The 16,070-nt window shown below is 45.1% G+C and overlaps 2 protein-coding genes across 2 annotated transcripts; one reads left to right on the top strand and one right to left on the bottom strand.

Moving 5' to 3' along the window:
- The first annotated feature begins 988 nt into the window (after positions 1 to 988).
- Positions 989 to 6,760, top strand: ZP2 (zona pellucida glycoprotein 2). The gene is made up of 18 exons (XM_051786031.1): positions 989 to 1,035; positions 1,112 to 1,185; positions 1,363 to 1,446; positions 1,534 to 1,628; positions 2,256 to 2,414; positions 2,752 to 2,796; positions 3,053 to 3,217; positions 3,626 to 3,722; positions 3,806 to 3,987; positions 4,377 to 4,506; positions 4,681 to 4,862; positions 4,942 to 5,033; positions 5,120 to 5,244; positions 5,512 to 5,701; positions 5,976 to 6,111; positions 6,205 to 6,301; positions 6,387 to 6,473; positions 6,561 to 6,760. The coding sequence occupies exons 1-18, from the start codon at positions 989 to 991 to the stop codon at positions 6,704 to 6,706; spliced, it is 2,133 nt and encodes a 710-aa protein (XP_051641991.1). The 3' UTR covers positions 6,707 to 6,760.
- A 4,404-nt stretch (positions 6,761 to 11,164) lies between these two features.
- LDAF1 (lipid droplet assembly factor 1) lies at positions 11,165 to 15,447 on the bottom strand. Its single transcript, XM_051779025.1, has 5 exons — positions 15,389 to 15,447; positions 14,800 to 14,938; positions 13,738 to 13,906; positions 13,205 to 13,343; positions 11,165 to 12,033 (listed from the first exon to the last, which is right to left on the bottom strand). The coding sequence occupies exons 1-5, from the start codon at positions 15,445 to 15,447 to the stop codon at positions 11,943 to 11,945; spliced, it is 597 nt and encodes a 198-aa protein (XP_051634985.1). The 3' UTR covers positions 11,165 to 11,942.
- Positions 15,448 to 16,070: the final 623 nt, after the last annotated feature.

Here is a 16,070-nt window from a genome sequence, read left to right on the forward strand (position 1 = left end):
CGTGGCTACAAAATTCAGAGATGACGACAACATTTAAACAACAATAAAAGCTTATTTCTTAATTTCTTAGGGCGGTAAAACTGCTGTGCCCCAGGACATTGCTGCTGGATGTCCTCTTGAGCAGCCAGTTCCCAGAGCCAGGCTGAGCATGACCCACGCCAGGCTCAGTGTGACCCATGCCAGGCTCAGTTGACCCACACTGGTGCTGCCTGAGACCCATGATCTGGGGCCTAACATGATCACTGCTCAGGTGTGGGTCCAAGGGCATCCTTGCAGTGCCTTCACATGTCATTTCAGGAGCAAGGCCTTAATCAATAGGTAAAAATACTCAAAACTGAAAGGCAACAAAGCCAACTCTGCCAAAGCTCTGTCTCACCCCCACACCTCGATGCCCAGCCATACTGGGCACATAGAAGCAAACTGAGGGGCTTCTGTAGGGCTGGAAGCAGTGACATTATCTATTGTATCATAGTGACATATCAAATAAGTGTTTTTGCTGTGAGTGCTCAAAAGTAAAAGCCCTGACCTGGCATTCAGGCTCTTTGGTTTTGGGGAATTTTTTTCCCCCATGATATAATCACCAGTGCTACAAACAGTCCCAAGGAAAGCCATGCTGAGCTCATTGGTGTCTCAAGTGCTGCCAGCGTGTGAGGGACAGGGACAGCAAAGTGGCACAGAAATCTCCTTTTTAAAAAGTAACTGCCAGAAAGACAGGCATTTTTCTATTCACTATCTGACAAGGGAGTGAAGGGAGTACACAATCAGAGCAAGACAAAAATGCCTTCAAAATAGAGGGAAATAACAATCCATGCTAAAGACTCAATATCACCTTAAGGTCTCCTGTGAGCCTTCCCATCTCAACGAGCAGCAGGTGCAAGTGTTCTGTTCCCAGGGCAGCAGAAAGGTGGCACCTGTGTGGAGTCACACCCGGGTCCTATATAACCCTCCCTGGGCAGCCAGAGGGCAAGCTTGTGGTTCTACTGGAGAGATGGGGTTGTTTGTGGAGCAGCAGTGCTGGAGCACCTCAAGGATGTGGTGAGTGGGGTTTGGAGAGGGATAGGAAGCTGAGTCCTTTCCCTGCTGCTCTCTCATTTGGTTCTCTTCCCTGCAGGTTGCTGCTCCTGTTTGGCTTTTTGCTGCCCTTAGCCCCTTGTGCTGATGGCCTGGGGGATCAGGAGCTCTTGGGTAAGGTGCCCTCTCTGGGCTGGCAGTGGTGTGGATGTGGGCTTTAGGCTTGCTTGGAGCTGCTTCCCCTCTGCCTTGGCTTGGAAGGGGGCTCTGAAGCAGGGCTGGCTGGGGGCTTGCAGGGTGTGTGCCTCAAGCAGCCTGGTAATGGAGTTCATGGTGGTCTTCCCTCTGCAGAGAATGTGACCTGTCACAGGGATGGGATGGAAGTTGAGTTTTCCAGAGAGCTTGGCAACTACTCCTGGCATGTGTGTGTTGTTGGTATGTATTGCTTCTGCCCTGGCCTTCCCTGCTGTAGCCTGGAAGCAGGTGCCTGTCTGCAGGGCTAATCTTTCATGTCCTCCCTAGATGTGAGTGGTGAGGAGGTCGTGTCCTGTGACCACACTGTGGATTATGAGAGGCTGGTGCTCAGTGTCCTGTTTGAAAACTGCACCAGCCTGGAGGTAAAGAGGTTTTCCTTCTGGGAAGCTGCTGTGATGGAGTGTGGAATTTCTTTTTTTTTCTTTTCTGGATAGGACAGGGTTTAAAAGGGTTTCTAGTTCTAACTTTCTTCAAGACTGAAAATACATACACTTCTGGTAACTAAAACCCTTACAGAAGAAGAGTTCATGTCAGAAGTTGAAAAAAACTATCAGAATTCTTGTTTTCTCCATGGTGGATTAAACCCCTCAGAGCCTGCCATAAATGCTGTGTTCTCCTGTAAAGGCCTTGAGCTACTTTACAGATTTTCTTGTAGGGATATGGACCAGGTTCAAGTGTTTCAGAGCACTACTATATTTAAATGTATGTATATTGACAGAGCAATTAACAACACATGCTAATCACAGCAGTTGAGGTAGAGTAGTAAATGGGATGCCAAAACCAGAAGATTTACTGGTATCTGTTGCTTTTAGGCATTTGAAATGCTAGAAGACTTGTGGTTTTGGAATTCATTAGTTTAGTTTTTTTGAACAGCTGACTCTGACACTGCAACCTGCCAGTTCTTGAAGCTTTCTTCGGACTCCTGCAGTTTTCTCAGATATCTTCTGTTCAACATATTTTTTTTTTCCCCCAATCTATCTTGTCTGTAGCATGGTCAGCACAAGTTAATGTTGAAGGTGATGGTGAATGACACAATGGGAGAGGAGATGAATGTAACCTACAGCACTCATTGTGACAATGCTGATGCAGATGAAGTCACTACTCCCGTCTTTGCTGGCGCAACAAACTGTACAAAAGACTTCATGGCAGTAAGTAGAGGAACTGGGAGTGCTGTAAATTCTACTTTGAGGCTTACAAGGTGGGATGGCTGTCTCCTGGAATTGTGTGGCTGGGATCTGCAGAAAGCTGGGGAAAGCTCCAGTCACCTTCAGGGAGGTCTCTTGGCTGCGTGTTCATGTTGGCATGGCTGCTGGCTCTTTGAAGAGCTAGTCTGCAGGAGGTCATTAGAATGCACACAGTCTGGCTCCTGCCCCACTGCAGGGGGAACTGGGATGCTGGTGTTGGCTGTCTGCTTTGGGAAGCTATAATAGAAGTTTTCCTCCATGGTTACAGCCCTGCAGCCTTCTGTGTGTTTCTGTGTTTCAGGTTACTTTCCTAGGACTCATTTCAAGCTTTGGTGATGAGCATATGGTATGTGCCTTCTGCTGGCAAAGGGAGCAGGTGGGAGTGTCTGGGTTTTTTGACCTAAACTGAGCCTGATGTCTCCAAGCTGGAGTAGTTATCTCTCTGGTGTAATTGCACCTTGTTGGGAAGTCTTGTTCTATGCTGTCAGTAAAGGATGCTTGAATGTAAAACCTGTGAGGTGGCAGCACTGCAAGGGGGGAAGGTCTAATGCCTTGCTGCTTCTGTGCCTTCCCTCCCTAAGCAAGGATCTCTTGCTTTGCAGGTTCCAGCAGCTCCATTGTCCTGGACTCTGTCAGTTGATGATGGAACCACAATACATCAGCTAAGCCTTGGGCAAGCAATGCAGCAAGGCTACAACTTTCTAGTTGATGGCCACAACCTGATCTTTCAGGTGGCCTTTACTGCCACTGGAGTCGTGTCCTACAAGGTAGGTGGATGGAGAATTGGCACTGAGGAGTTAGTGCTGCTGGGCACTTCCCTCCTGCAGACTGTGGAAAGCATTTTCAGGCCATGGGCAGAGCTGATGTCAAGCTGATGTGCTGAGCTGGTGGGTGTAAAGCTGTTTGACTTTGCACAGCTGTCACTGAACTGCCCAGCACAATGAAATGGGGGAGCACAGTGTTGCACCTCAGACAGCAGCACAGCTATAGCCTGTCCTGGGATCATCTGACAGGCAGTCTCATGAGCAGCTTTTTTTAGAAAGGGCGAGATGGGAAGAAACTGCTGTTGCAAACATGAACAGCAGCAGTAGTCTGATGTAGTCCATAACCCTGTGGGGATGGTCTTGTGATGGATCACAAGCTGAGCACTAACAGAGCTCCATCTTCTTTGTCAGTACAATGAAAAGGTGCTCTACACTGTGGCACTCAAGCTCATGTATGGCTCTCCTGAACGCAGGCTGACTGTGGAGACAAGAATGCTTTGTGCACCAGGTAACCCACAGAAGAAGTCAGAACCTGACCTGCTTTTGCCCCAAGGAAACTGGTGTTAAATGTAACAAAAGATGTTGTTGCAGGTCCAGCAATCTGTAATGCCACACACATGACTGTTGTCATCCCAGCCTTCCCAGGGACCCTTATGGCTGTGGATGTAGAAGATAAGACCATCCCCATGGATCAGCTTCAGGAAAATGGAATCACTCTGGACATGCAAAGAGGGGTCAGGTTGCATATTAGCAGGGGAGTCTTGAAGTCCAGGGTGAGTTCTGATCCTTGAGTCACAGGTATTGCTGTGATACCAACTTGGTGTTTTAAGAACCAGAGCACAGCAGCTTTGATTCTGACTAAAAGCATCTCTCAAGTCAGTCATGTGTCCTGTGGCTGGCTGAAGGCAGGTGTGATTTAACTGACTTTGTAATAGGTGGGCATCACTTGAAGGTAAATTGGGTTTCATGGAGTCTCTTGGCAAAAACACAAGGAGGTGAAATTATTCCTGGGTGTGGGGGGGGTGTAGGTATTCTGCATGCCTGGGGCAATGCAAGCTAACAAATAAGCTGAGGTTGAAGAGCATAATGGCCTCAAGGGGAGCTAAGCAGCTCTAACACATATGTGGAGTACTGCTCCAGGAGAGTAACTCTTGTCCTTCAGCTACATGGGGAGAGCTGCTCAGGACTTCAGTCCTACATGTCCTCCTTGAAACTGGCTTTTCACTTCCATGGGGAGACCGTGGCAATGGTGATGCACCCTGAGTGCCCCTGTGACCAGCACACACCCATAGGTAAGTGAGTGACTTCTGCAGTGCCCTCAGCCCCTGTGCTGCCTGGGTGGTGGTGCTTCAGCACAGCCTGGTTCTTACACTTGCCTGTGATGGACCAGTTTGTCTCACCAACAGCCCTTGATGGACTGAGCTGTCACTGACTGGCATGACAACTTCTGTGAACTTCTGTTACAGCTGCTGTATGCACCCAGGATGGACACATGGATTTTGAAATCCTTGCTGATAGTACCACACCACTGCTGGATTTGGATACCCTTAGGCTCAGAGATCCTGCATGCCGGCCAGCCTTCAAGTCACCTTTGAATGACAGGGTTTGGTTTCATGTCCCACTGAATGGGTGTGGGACCAGGTACTGGGTAAGTCTGTAGCCAGGATTGATGGGGGTGGGCTTCATGCATTTGGAATACCCTCACTAATGCTGCTACTCATCCACAGTTTGATGGGGAGAAGATTGTTTACGAGAACGAGGTGAGGGCATTACAAGCAGGTGTTCCACTGGGCAGGATCTCAAGGGACAGTGAATTCAGGTGTGTCTGGAACCTCTTTAGGATATCCAGGACTAAGTATTACCCATATGCTCATATAAGACTTACCTACTCCTTCCTTGTTACAGGCTAACAGTCCTGTGCTCCTTCAGCAGCGGCGATGCCTCCCTCACTATAAAAGTAAACAACCTTCCTCCTCTGGCTTCTTCAGTGAACCGAGGTTCCCTCTCCTTAGTTCTCCTGAGCTACCCAGGTAAAGCTGACTCTGGGCTCAGTGGCTGGGAATGAAGTAGAGCTTGTGGAGGGGAGGATGTATGAGTGAATTGCTCCAGCACATGGATTTCCAGGGCTTGGTGTTTCCTTTCCTCCCAGTCAAGCTATTTGAAGTAGATGCCTCACATTTGGCTTTAGGACGGACTGCAGCTGTTCAACCAGCTGCTGTTGAAGAGCTTGAGACCAGAGTTGTCTTTGGGACCCTCTTTGCACACTGACTTACGTAACAGGGCTTTGGTTCTTGCAGAGGACTCGTACAGGCAGCCGTACCGTGAGGATCAGTATCCCATAGTGAGGTACCTACGGCAGCCCATCTTCCTGGAAGTTCAGGTCCTGAACCGCAATGATCCCAACCTCCACCTGGTATTGGATGATTGCTGGGCAACAGCTTCACAAGATCCAAGCTCACTTCCCCAGTGGAATATCGTTGTTGATGGGTGAGTGCCCTGCCAGAGAAAAAGAAACATCTTTTGCAGTGCATGGGGAGTATTTCCTAGTTTTCCCCTGCACCATCTGTAGGAATAGAGCCCTGGGAAAAAGGGTTTCATTTGAGGTGGCCTTTCAAGTACTGCCCTGGTATGCTGGAATCTGTAGGAAGATAGTAGCACCTCTATCTTGAACTCTAACCTGTTGCTTAAAAAAAAAAATTGAACCCAACAACCCAGACTTTCTTTACCCTGCTGTTCTGACTTGTTTCTTACTTATTGGCAGGTGTGAGTATGACCTGGACAGCTACAGGACTGTGTTCCATCCTGTGGGGCACGGGGTCAGCTATGCCAACTATCGCCAAAGGCTGGAAGTAAAGACTTTTGCCTTTGTCTCTGGTGACAAAGCCCTCCCTGGCCTAGTAGGTGACATTATCCTCCTACTTGGGAGCAGTAATAAGAGCAGGTATTGTCTCAAAATACAGTAATAATGGAGCTCTCATTCTCTGTCCTAGGTGTACTTCCACTGCAGTGCTCTGCTCTGTGACCGTTTCCACCCAGACTCCCCACTGTGCATGGCAAGATGCCCAAGGCCATCTAGAAGCAAGAGAGGTAATGCCAGAGTAGTTCTTTAGGTTGCACTGATCCAAGATAGTCCACTGCACTCTGGGGTTCAACTCTGCTGTCTCTGTTGCAGAAAGTGGGATGCCAGAGGTGAACTCTGCAGTGGTGAGCCTGGGGGGTCCTGTTCTCCTCATGCCAGTAGAATGGTCCACAACCAGAGGTACTGAGCCAGTCTGGTGCTGGTGGGTGTTTGTGTGGGTTTAATAAAAAGCTGTCTCCACAAACTACCTTTCCCTTTGCTTTGTAGGGAGCACTCTCTTGAGCAAGGAGGCATGGGCTGGCTTTGCAATGACTGCTGTTGGTATTCTCTCTCTGGTGGCTACAATGCTACTATTTTTGGCTCTTCTTAAATGCCTAAAGAGAAGAGCATACATGGTGAATGTGGTACATTAATGTATATTGCTAAATAAACTTGGAGTAGTCACTCTGTCAATTATGTCTGTCATGTATTCCCTCTCCTACACTTATTTATGAAATTCAATACTTCTGGTCCTCTGAATATCTCCTTATTGTAGATTTGGCTTTAGCAATGACTATAACACTTCATTTCCTGAGTCTTTGTTCTGAAATTGCCCACTGCTGTGTTAAATTCCCGTTGGATTCTGCAGGCAATTTGCTTTCTGAAGTGCTTATCAGATACCTTTGTTCACAATTGTGATTTCATTCAAATGGGTTTTTAAAAAATCCATGTTGTGCCAATATCTGCAGTCTGTGCAGCTCCTTCAGATCTTGAGCCCTGTGCTGCAGCTGGAAATTAGAACTTGGCTTTATTGAAATTGGTTAGCAACACACCCAACACTTGTATTAAAACGTTATAGTAAAAAAAAAAAACCCAACAAAACCCTTTCTCCTTACTATGGGAATTGGAGAACTGTGAAAGGTCTTTGAAGGAGATTTATAGTGGAGCCTCCCTTTTTAGAGTACAGCAGTCTAAAAGAACTTCAGGAAAATCAAAGTGGACCAGACTTTTTCTGCTGCCAGAGCTGATCTTTCTGATGGCCAGAAGCTTCATGGCCATGTAACAGGAGCACCAGAAATATTTAATCTGGAGTCTCAGAAAACTGGGTGAGGGGCAAAAGGGGTATGACCATTGGATAAAGTGGTCTCATCTGCAATACTTACATACTGAAGCAAAATCTTTCTGCTGCTGCTTAGGAGCAAAGCTATTCATTATAACTGTTTTCCTCCCCCTCTGCTTAAGAGGCATTTGAGTTATAAAAGAGGGAATGTATAGCATTAACTAATTTCAGTTCACTTTCTAAGTTTTCTTTACTTGCCTGTTTTTTGATATCGTATAAAAACTAGAAAATTCTTCCAATTTATTCGCATGCCAGAAGAGGCTATAATTTCTCTTGTCACCTTTTGCTATTACTTGAGCTATTAATACTCTTTCTACCAAACCCAAGAGTTTGACTTTTTCGATATGTTCCTCTCTAAAGGAATGTCTTCCAAGTTTGAGTAAGTTTGAAGGGAATTACCATGTAAATCAAATAACACTAGATTGTGGGCAGAACAGGGTTTAAGTAAGTTTAGCCTGCAGGCAGGGAGAACAGAGTTCTAAAGCTGCCTTTGCATTAATACAAATCCTCTGAACACTGGTTGTGCCACACCAACTTCATCAGGTTGCATTTGACCTGTGGCTTCCTTATGCTCTGCTTGGTTACAGCAACTGCTCTCCACTCCTCTAGGACTTATTATTGGGACAGGTCTGTTAGTACAGCAAGCTAACATTCATTTTATCTCCTACTCCTCCCATTGTCACCAGTATTGCAGTTTTAGTGCATACACTTGTAAGATGTAGTTTCTTTTGCTTTTGTCTTACGCCAAAATTTTCAGGGAAAGCTTATATTCTTTGCCTTTGGCCATAAAAGTAGACTTGTCTTAGCAGTTACTCCCCTTCAGCAGGGTAAGGAATACATTGAGTGTTTTGTTAAAAGTTCAGTGTATGTTTTTAAAATGTCACTGTAGTTGTCTGTTGCAGCTTTCAGTATAGACAAGGACAGCACTATGTGCAGATGTAACACTGCCCACCTGAGGTGAGACGGTCTTAGTCATGCTGTTGTTTTCTGTCTTGTATTCTGTACACATTACTTTGCACAGTCAAGGAAATAAGGCATAAAATACAGTTGCATGTGACAGAATGAAAAGGGATGACAGTGCTTTGCACTAGGAGTGTAACAGCCTTGGGTTAAACACTGTCTAGCAACTGTGTGAGCAGGGGCAGTGATCATCACAAGTCCAGCTCCATGTTTTTTGCATGTTCAGGGCTTCAGGTCAAGTCACTATGCAGACCCTGCTAATTGTCAAACATGCTATGCATAAATAGCATAGGGCTGGGGGCTCATCTGCCACAGCCCTTACTTTGCTGAAGCATTATTAATGAGCTATTCCTCATGCAACAGGTTTCAGGGGACATTTTCTAAATCCTAACGTGTATTTCATGCAAAAAGAGCATGGAGTACTGAGAATATCAGTAGGAAGACATGCTGGTGTTTAATTAAAATTATACTGTCAGTATAAATACAAGGCAACCATAGATCTCATTGGAGCTACTTATTTTCAAGTCACTTACTGTCTGTTAGGCAGAGGTTAGGGTTGAAGTGGTTACTTAGGCTACTGTCCAGCAAACCTCCTACTATACTTAAGTCCTATTGACTTAGCACTTGGCTGGAATATGAAGTATTTCTGTAAATGCCAGAAAAGTGGTGCCTGAAGAGGGTTTATGTACTTGACAGCATGTTGTACTTACCTGTATGGGCTTTTAGCTCTTCTGACCTAAGCAAACCTACTACTCTTAACAACCTCTCTCTCCATCCTTCTTGGCACGTTCAGGCAGAGGTCTCCTTGTTTCTCATTGCTGGATGGAATCTGTGTGAAGATGGTTGGAGTTTACTAAATAATGTGATAGTGACTGTTGTGTAAACACTATGGGAAAGAAATGGTAGTTTAATATTCCACTGTGTTAAAATATTTCTTACATAGCTTGCATATATGGAGACTTGCACTATGAGGTTATTTAAAAGACCTCACGTTTCCTCACTTAGGGAAGAGGTAAGAGCTTTACTTTTGTTCTTTGACTTCTATATTTTGTACTACTTTTACTGCCCAAGGAAGTGAGACAAAGGTTGCACACAGTGACAGCCATCCAGGTCAGAGGGAGGGTTGTTCTTGCCTGGTTTCTGTCCCTGACTCATACTGTCTGCCTAGGGGAAGATTGTCAGAAGTGGCACATGAGAGATCTGTCGTGGGGAGGATTAAATATAATACTCCCAGGGTGGCTTAGTTATGCTCTATTTGCAGATGTTGAAGGGCCAGTTTAAATGAAGGCTTGTGTAACTTATTTAAATCAAGGAAAACACAGGCTTTTATTCCTAGCTTTGTAAATAGCTTACCTTAAAGCCCAGCCACACATTCCTTCCCTCTTTCTCTGTGTGTGCTGCTGCCTCTCAGTCCCTTGCTGGAGTGTGTTTTCAGGAAAGTGTAAGCTCCCCTTACAAGTCCAAAGGATTCCTTTACTACACTCAGGTCTGATGTCCCTCTCTTCTGACACAGGGGAGGGCAAAGTGGAATGATAATGTGCAGCAAGAGGAGGCAGAGGAATTAGTCACTTGTTGCAGGTGTAGGCAGCACTGGCTCTCTGCAGCCTGAGCTCAAACAGCTGCTTCAGGAACTGTAGCACAGTTGGTTGCTCCAAATTCCCTTAGAAAGACTTCAGATGTTTTGGGTCCCCCAGGACATAGGGATTAGGGCTACAAGAGTGGTTGCCTATTAAGGCATGTTTATGCCTAAAGTAAGGGGCAGAGAGCTGGATCCTTAGGGCTGGGTAGGCTGAGACCTGGTTGGGAATGGTGCCACTGGTATGTGAAAGTCTCCTGCCAGTTCCTTGCTGGGCTGGTGCTGTTCTGCAGGAAGCTAAGAGAGCAACCGAGAAAAAGGGGACTTGGCAGCATCTCCCCAGCCTCTCCTGCTAAGGGCTTCTTAGCTCTACTGCAGTGTTTAATAATTTAAAGAAGAAAACAACCTATGTCCTCATTTAAGGGATGGCCTTACTGATTCCAGTAAAAACACCTCCTCTGTGCTGACCTAGTTTTTTCCTTAGCATATCCCCATGGAAAACCATACTAATGCAGTGATGGCACAGCACAGAAAGCAGCTCTTATTAAAAGGGCACAATGAGAAGCCTTGAAGTGACAGATTGACAAACAAGCAAAGGTCAGGGCAGCAGGAGTGAAACTGTTCCATGTTGTACCTGCTGGTAACTGAGAATTCACAGCTTTAGCTCCCGATAAGTGCTGATGACACAGTGAATTACATAATGAAAAATAAATTTAAAATTCAGAAGGAAATGGTTCATGTGGGGTCAGACTCTGAGTAGGAATAAATCAACTTGCTTTAGTGTCTGCTGAACTTAAGCAGTGCCTGTTCCCTTCAGCAGAAGATGATGGTATAAAGGGATGGCTGGCTAGATAGCTTTGTAATATTTGTTTGCTAAATGAAGGGCTCCTGGAAATCTAAAGATTATTTTATTCTACTGCTGAAGTATGTAGCCAGCTTACCTTAGGGGCTGAAAATATTACCAATACTGTGTGGAAAACATTACAGCTCAGACTTTGCTTCAAGTTGGAGCCAAATAGCATGTTTGTTCATGAAAAACTAAGTAAAATGCTAATTTAGATCCTAGAGTTCTGTATTTTTTTTACAGGGATGAGAAAGGGAGTAATCTACAGTTTGTAACTCAGCAATGCTGGCCAGCCACAGTACTTTAATCAAGGTGAAATGTAGCCTACCTTAGAAGCAGATGTGGAAAAGTTGTTTTTATTGTAGAATACACAGAATAAGTGTAAGACAACCTGGTTAAACAAACAGCACTTTATTAAACTAATATAGTTAGATAGTTTCTTAATGCTTAAAAATATAATAGCTTTTGCAAAAACAAAACCAAAAAAGTTTAAATAACATACAAGAAGTTACAACTGAGAAGCAAACCAGGCAATTTAAAAAGAGGTAAAAATGCACCATTTAAGCATGCCACTGCTATAATGAGGCAATGAGAACAAGAAAAATATCCCTTTGGAATAATGCAACATCTAAAGGTATATAAAAGCTTAGAGCATGACTTAATATATGACAAAACCTTATTTTCCCTGTATAATAAATATAAAGCATTAGCATACTATTTTAACAAAGGCTGTTAAGGCTTACAAGTATTTTTTCCACATTCAAAATGCATTCTGAGCATGTTCTGAGCTTTGGTACTTCTGTTTCAAAATGACCAACTGCTGCACAAAAACTTCAAGAGAATACATCCAGAACTCCAGCAACTAATGAGAAATCAAATCCCTACTCTTTCTTTCACCTAATTACCACTGACTTAACAGTACCAGTCACATCCCTTGCCCAAGCTCTGTGGAGCATTCCATCATGCACATACACTTACTACTGCAATACACTGCTGCTTAATGGTTACTCTTAATATCCATTTTACATTGACTATGTAAGATGTACATTGATTCTTTTCAGTTCCCAGAAGGAGCACACAAAGGCTGAATGCTCAATGAGTAAACAGTTATATAATGAAGGTCAGAACTGGGCAGTTAAGTGCCTATGGAGGAAGTGGGGACAAACCCACTTATTCACTCTTTCCATTATTGGCAGAAACATCCAAGTCAGGTTTCTTCTGTGGCAAACTTCCATTAACATCTTGCTTCCTTAGCTGACCCCTGTATACATAAGAAAAGAATGGCTTTACAGTCTGTTCTTCCCTGAAATTGTTGTATTTTAACTTTTTACTCAAGAAAGCTGAGCAGTGCAGATGTAAACCTGTCTGAGGCTCCTGGAACATCTGCTGCTGGTCTACTAGAACTTCTCTCAAAAGGCACAGGAATGTAAAAATAGCAGGTATTATCTGTTTTAACATCAGAGCTGTAAGTCAATATGACAGGTTGGGTTGTGCACTTGATACACTATGAAAAATAGAAATCTTCTGGAGCGGGTGGGCAATGTTATGGACCTGGCAGCAATGTCCTGGAGGGGTGGTACAGAGCCCTGGAACAGATGTGAACACACTGGGCCTTGCACCATGGTTTTGTCACCCTGCTGGTACCACCAGCTCCACAGGGAGCTCTGTGCTGAAGGAGCAAACTGAGGAAGTCTAAGAGGGAGCAGCTGTAACTTTATTTCTTGCTCTTCCCTACGCTTAAGTGATTATCACGATTCCTTCCCTGGCAGGGATCTCAAGGTGCCAGAGGTGGCATTCCAGCACAATCTGCCAGTGCCTCCTGCTCCCAGCCAGGTGCTCAGGGAAGGGTGGCTGAGGCAATGCTGACTGCAATGGGCTTCTGAGCCCAAAGTCCTGGGAAACATGAATGGCAAGCTGCACACGTGCAGTGTCCTGCAACCTGTTATTGCTACTTTGACCACTCTGTCCCTCTTAAGTATCATTCTGCCTATCCTAGATCTACAACTAATTTTGGTCCATTACTCTATAAATGCAGGTAAGCAGAGAGATCTGGGTTATCATAGAGGAAGAACTGCAAAAAGCTCATCCTCTACACAAAATTTAATTTGGCAGCATGTTTTAATGATATTTAAAGCAACAAACTGCAGCGAGACAAAGCTGTATTTTATTGAATGTGTTGTGTTAGCACAGGCACATTTAAAAAACCATTTACATTTTCTCTTTCCCAAAAAGGAAGAAGAGCATGTATTAACTCTTACTGAAATACATCTTGATGACTGAATATCTGTATACTGCATATTAAGCTATAAGGGTAGCTCAAGATTCAAAGCACTCAAGAGACTGTTAAATGAAGCAACTTAATGCAGTAGTCAATGCAATAGTACAGTTGCAGAATTTGAAATCCAAGCATGGATAAAGACATCCATACTCACCTTGAAGAACACCAGTAGTTGACCAGAGTTGAAAGTGCAATGTAAGAAATACTCAGTACTCCAGAAACTCCCAGGGAAACTGCCCCCAGGCCACACAGCACACACAGGAGGGCTATGCCACCTATGGCTATCACAACACCTAATAAAACAAAAGCAGTTCTTTAAACAAGTTTATGTACAAGTAAATTAAAGAGAACTGACATTCTACCACAACCACAATTTCAAATCAGTTGGGAAAACAATCTTCCTCAGTCAGCTGGCTGGCCTCTATGAAAGCTATGCATGGTTAAGATAACTGGTTCAGATGTATCATGGTGGCTGAGATTAGAAAGGAAAATAGGATTTCCCCTGTATAGACTACACTTAATCAGATTACTATTCTTATATTAATAGTTTTACTACTGCTGAGACCTGAGGACTACACACATAAATCCTCAATTGCTCAGACTCAGAATTCCAGAGAGAAGAAGAAAAGAAGGAAAAGATAACATGCCTTGAAAGGGAATAGGTAAGTACATACATGCATACAGTACCTTCCATGACTATCACACCAATACAGGCCATCACAGCTGTTGTAACAACGAAAATCAGGAAAAATGCAACAGGAATAGCAGACACTGCAATAAACATCAGGAGTGACAAGGCAATAAAAGGATGGTCATCTAAATATTGGCCAACTCGAGAATTCATAAATGCAACAACCTGTGGATGAAAGAAAAACATTTCAGATTTTATTTCTTGTCATAGGTAACTTTCACAGATCACTGCTAATGTAGTGAACTACAGAGAACATCCTTTTGCAAGTCTGCAGCTTGAACAGAGGACAGCTGTTGTCTGTTTCAAAAGCATGGAAATTTGCTGCAAATTTAGATAACTTCATAGCATATAAACTATATATATATATATAATAATTCTAGCAAAACCAGACATTGTTTCTCTTGGACTTCCCAGTTCTATTCTTGCATAAATTAAAAAACAAACAAACAAACAATCTGAAAACAAGTAAAAAAACAAATTGCAGTTTAGCTGCAGATTTCAGTGAGGTCTTTGCAACTATTACTTTGATCTAGAAAACTGTATCTGTTAGGAAAAAAACCCCTGTAACATCTAAAAATTATGATTTTTCTTTTATCTGTGGCTTAGTAATATCTGCAACCTGCTCACTTATTGAATTTAAGTACAACGCAGGCATGTCTGTATCATAGACTTTTTAAGAATTTAATTATAATGTTACCAGTAAAAAAAAAAATTCTTTTCACAGAGGCAGTCATATCTATACACTGGAATTTAACTGAAGTAGGTTTCCATCCCTTAAGGAAATACATATTGTAGTTTTAGTTCTTTTTATAGCAGCACAATCACTTCACTAAAATGCCACTCTACTATCTCTAATAGTTATGCCAGTAAAATACAAAAACACGGAGCAGGCTTCCCTTTTTCTTGATTGCTGAAGGCGTGGGAGGACAGGCCTTCTCACAGGCCTCACAGCTCTTACTTTAAAAAAAGGAGTACATTTAAATAAACTGAGCTATGACATCCCAATAGTTATTAAAGGAGTAACTTCATAAATATATAAAATTATATTCCAGACCCACATTTGCGTTGCTGTGGATGATCTGCACCACAGAGTGCCATTGCTTCTGCAGTTCCTGCATTTCTTTAGATATGGTACAATCCTCAGTCACGATCTCTTCTTCTGGACTACCAGTTCTCACCCAGCCATCCAATTTTCCTTGAAATTAAGGTACAGTTAGTAAAAGGTTCATACGCGTGCTTTTTGAAAATAAAATGTTTCTTCTGTATAAAGAGAGAATGTAGATGCCAGATGTCGATGTGATACACAACAGTGTGACACACTGCTTTCACCAAAGCACATCTACTGTACAGGGCTTGTCCCTGCAAGCTCTTCTGGAACTCCCAAAAGCCGAATATCAAGATACAGATGCCTCTCACTTTCTTTCTTTATAACATTAACCCTGTGTTTAACTGTGAAGGTTAGCAGCAAAACCAGATCAGTTTTAATAATCTGTATGGACAATTTGTTGCTACTGGTGCTGCAAACCAGTTAACACACTGATGAGACTGATTGTCTCGTGCTCAGAATTGAAAACATGCCCTGTACAGCTTCAAAACTCTGTGTATAAAGGCAAAATCTGACAGTTTAAAGGAAGCCTCAGCCCAGCGATCCCCCTTCCCCCACGACCACTCCCATCTGTTGTTGCAGGGGAGGTTAAAAGACGCATTTTCCTGTTTGCAGACCCTCGCAGCCACCGCGCCGGTGTCACTGCCGTGCCCTGTGCCCACGGGCCCCGCGGTGCTCTACAGGCTGTTTTCACGGCCGAGGTTGAGCTCTGGCCGCCGGCAGCGCCGGGCAGGAGCCGCCCGCGGGGCGCGCCCGAGCCCCGGGCGTTACCCCCGCCCGGCCCGCGGCCTGCACCGAGAGCCGAGCTCAGGACGCGTTAATTAATCACCCCCCGTTAATCACCGCTGCAGCCGCGCCGCCGGCGCCCCGCGGAGGTGAGGGGTCCCACAGCGCCGGGGCCGCCGGCCCTCCCGCGGCGGCCGGGCCGCAGGGGCAGCGCCGGTGGCCGGGCTGGCGGAGCGGGGCTGCCCCGCTGCCCGGGGCCGGCCCGTCCCTCTCACCTGCGGCTCTGCCCGCCGGGCCGCGGCCCCGCTCGCTGCCGGGCCTGCCGGGGCCCAGGGAAGCGCCGCCGCCCTCCCGCCGCTGTCTCCTCCCCGCGGGGGCCGGGCAGGGCAGGGCCCGCCGGGCGCGGCTCCGCGGCGGGTGCTGAGCGGGGAGCGGAGCGGGCTGGGCCCCGCAGGGCAGCGGGGGCTGCGATGGGAGCCGCGCCGGTGCCCTTGCGCG

The sequence above is a fragment of the Manacus candei genome, unplaced genomic scaffold (assembly GCF_025592945.1).
Source record: "Manacus candei isolate 608988 ecotype Guabito, Panama unplaced genomic scaffold, ASM2559294v1 h1tg000002l, whole genome shotgun sequence".
Classification (NCBI taxonomy): Eukaryota; Metazoa; Chordata; class Aves; order Passeriformes; family Pipridae; genus Manacus; species Manacus candei.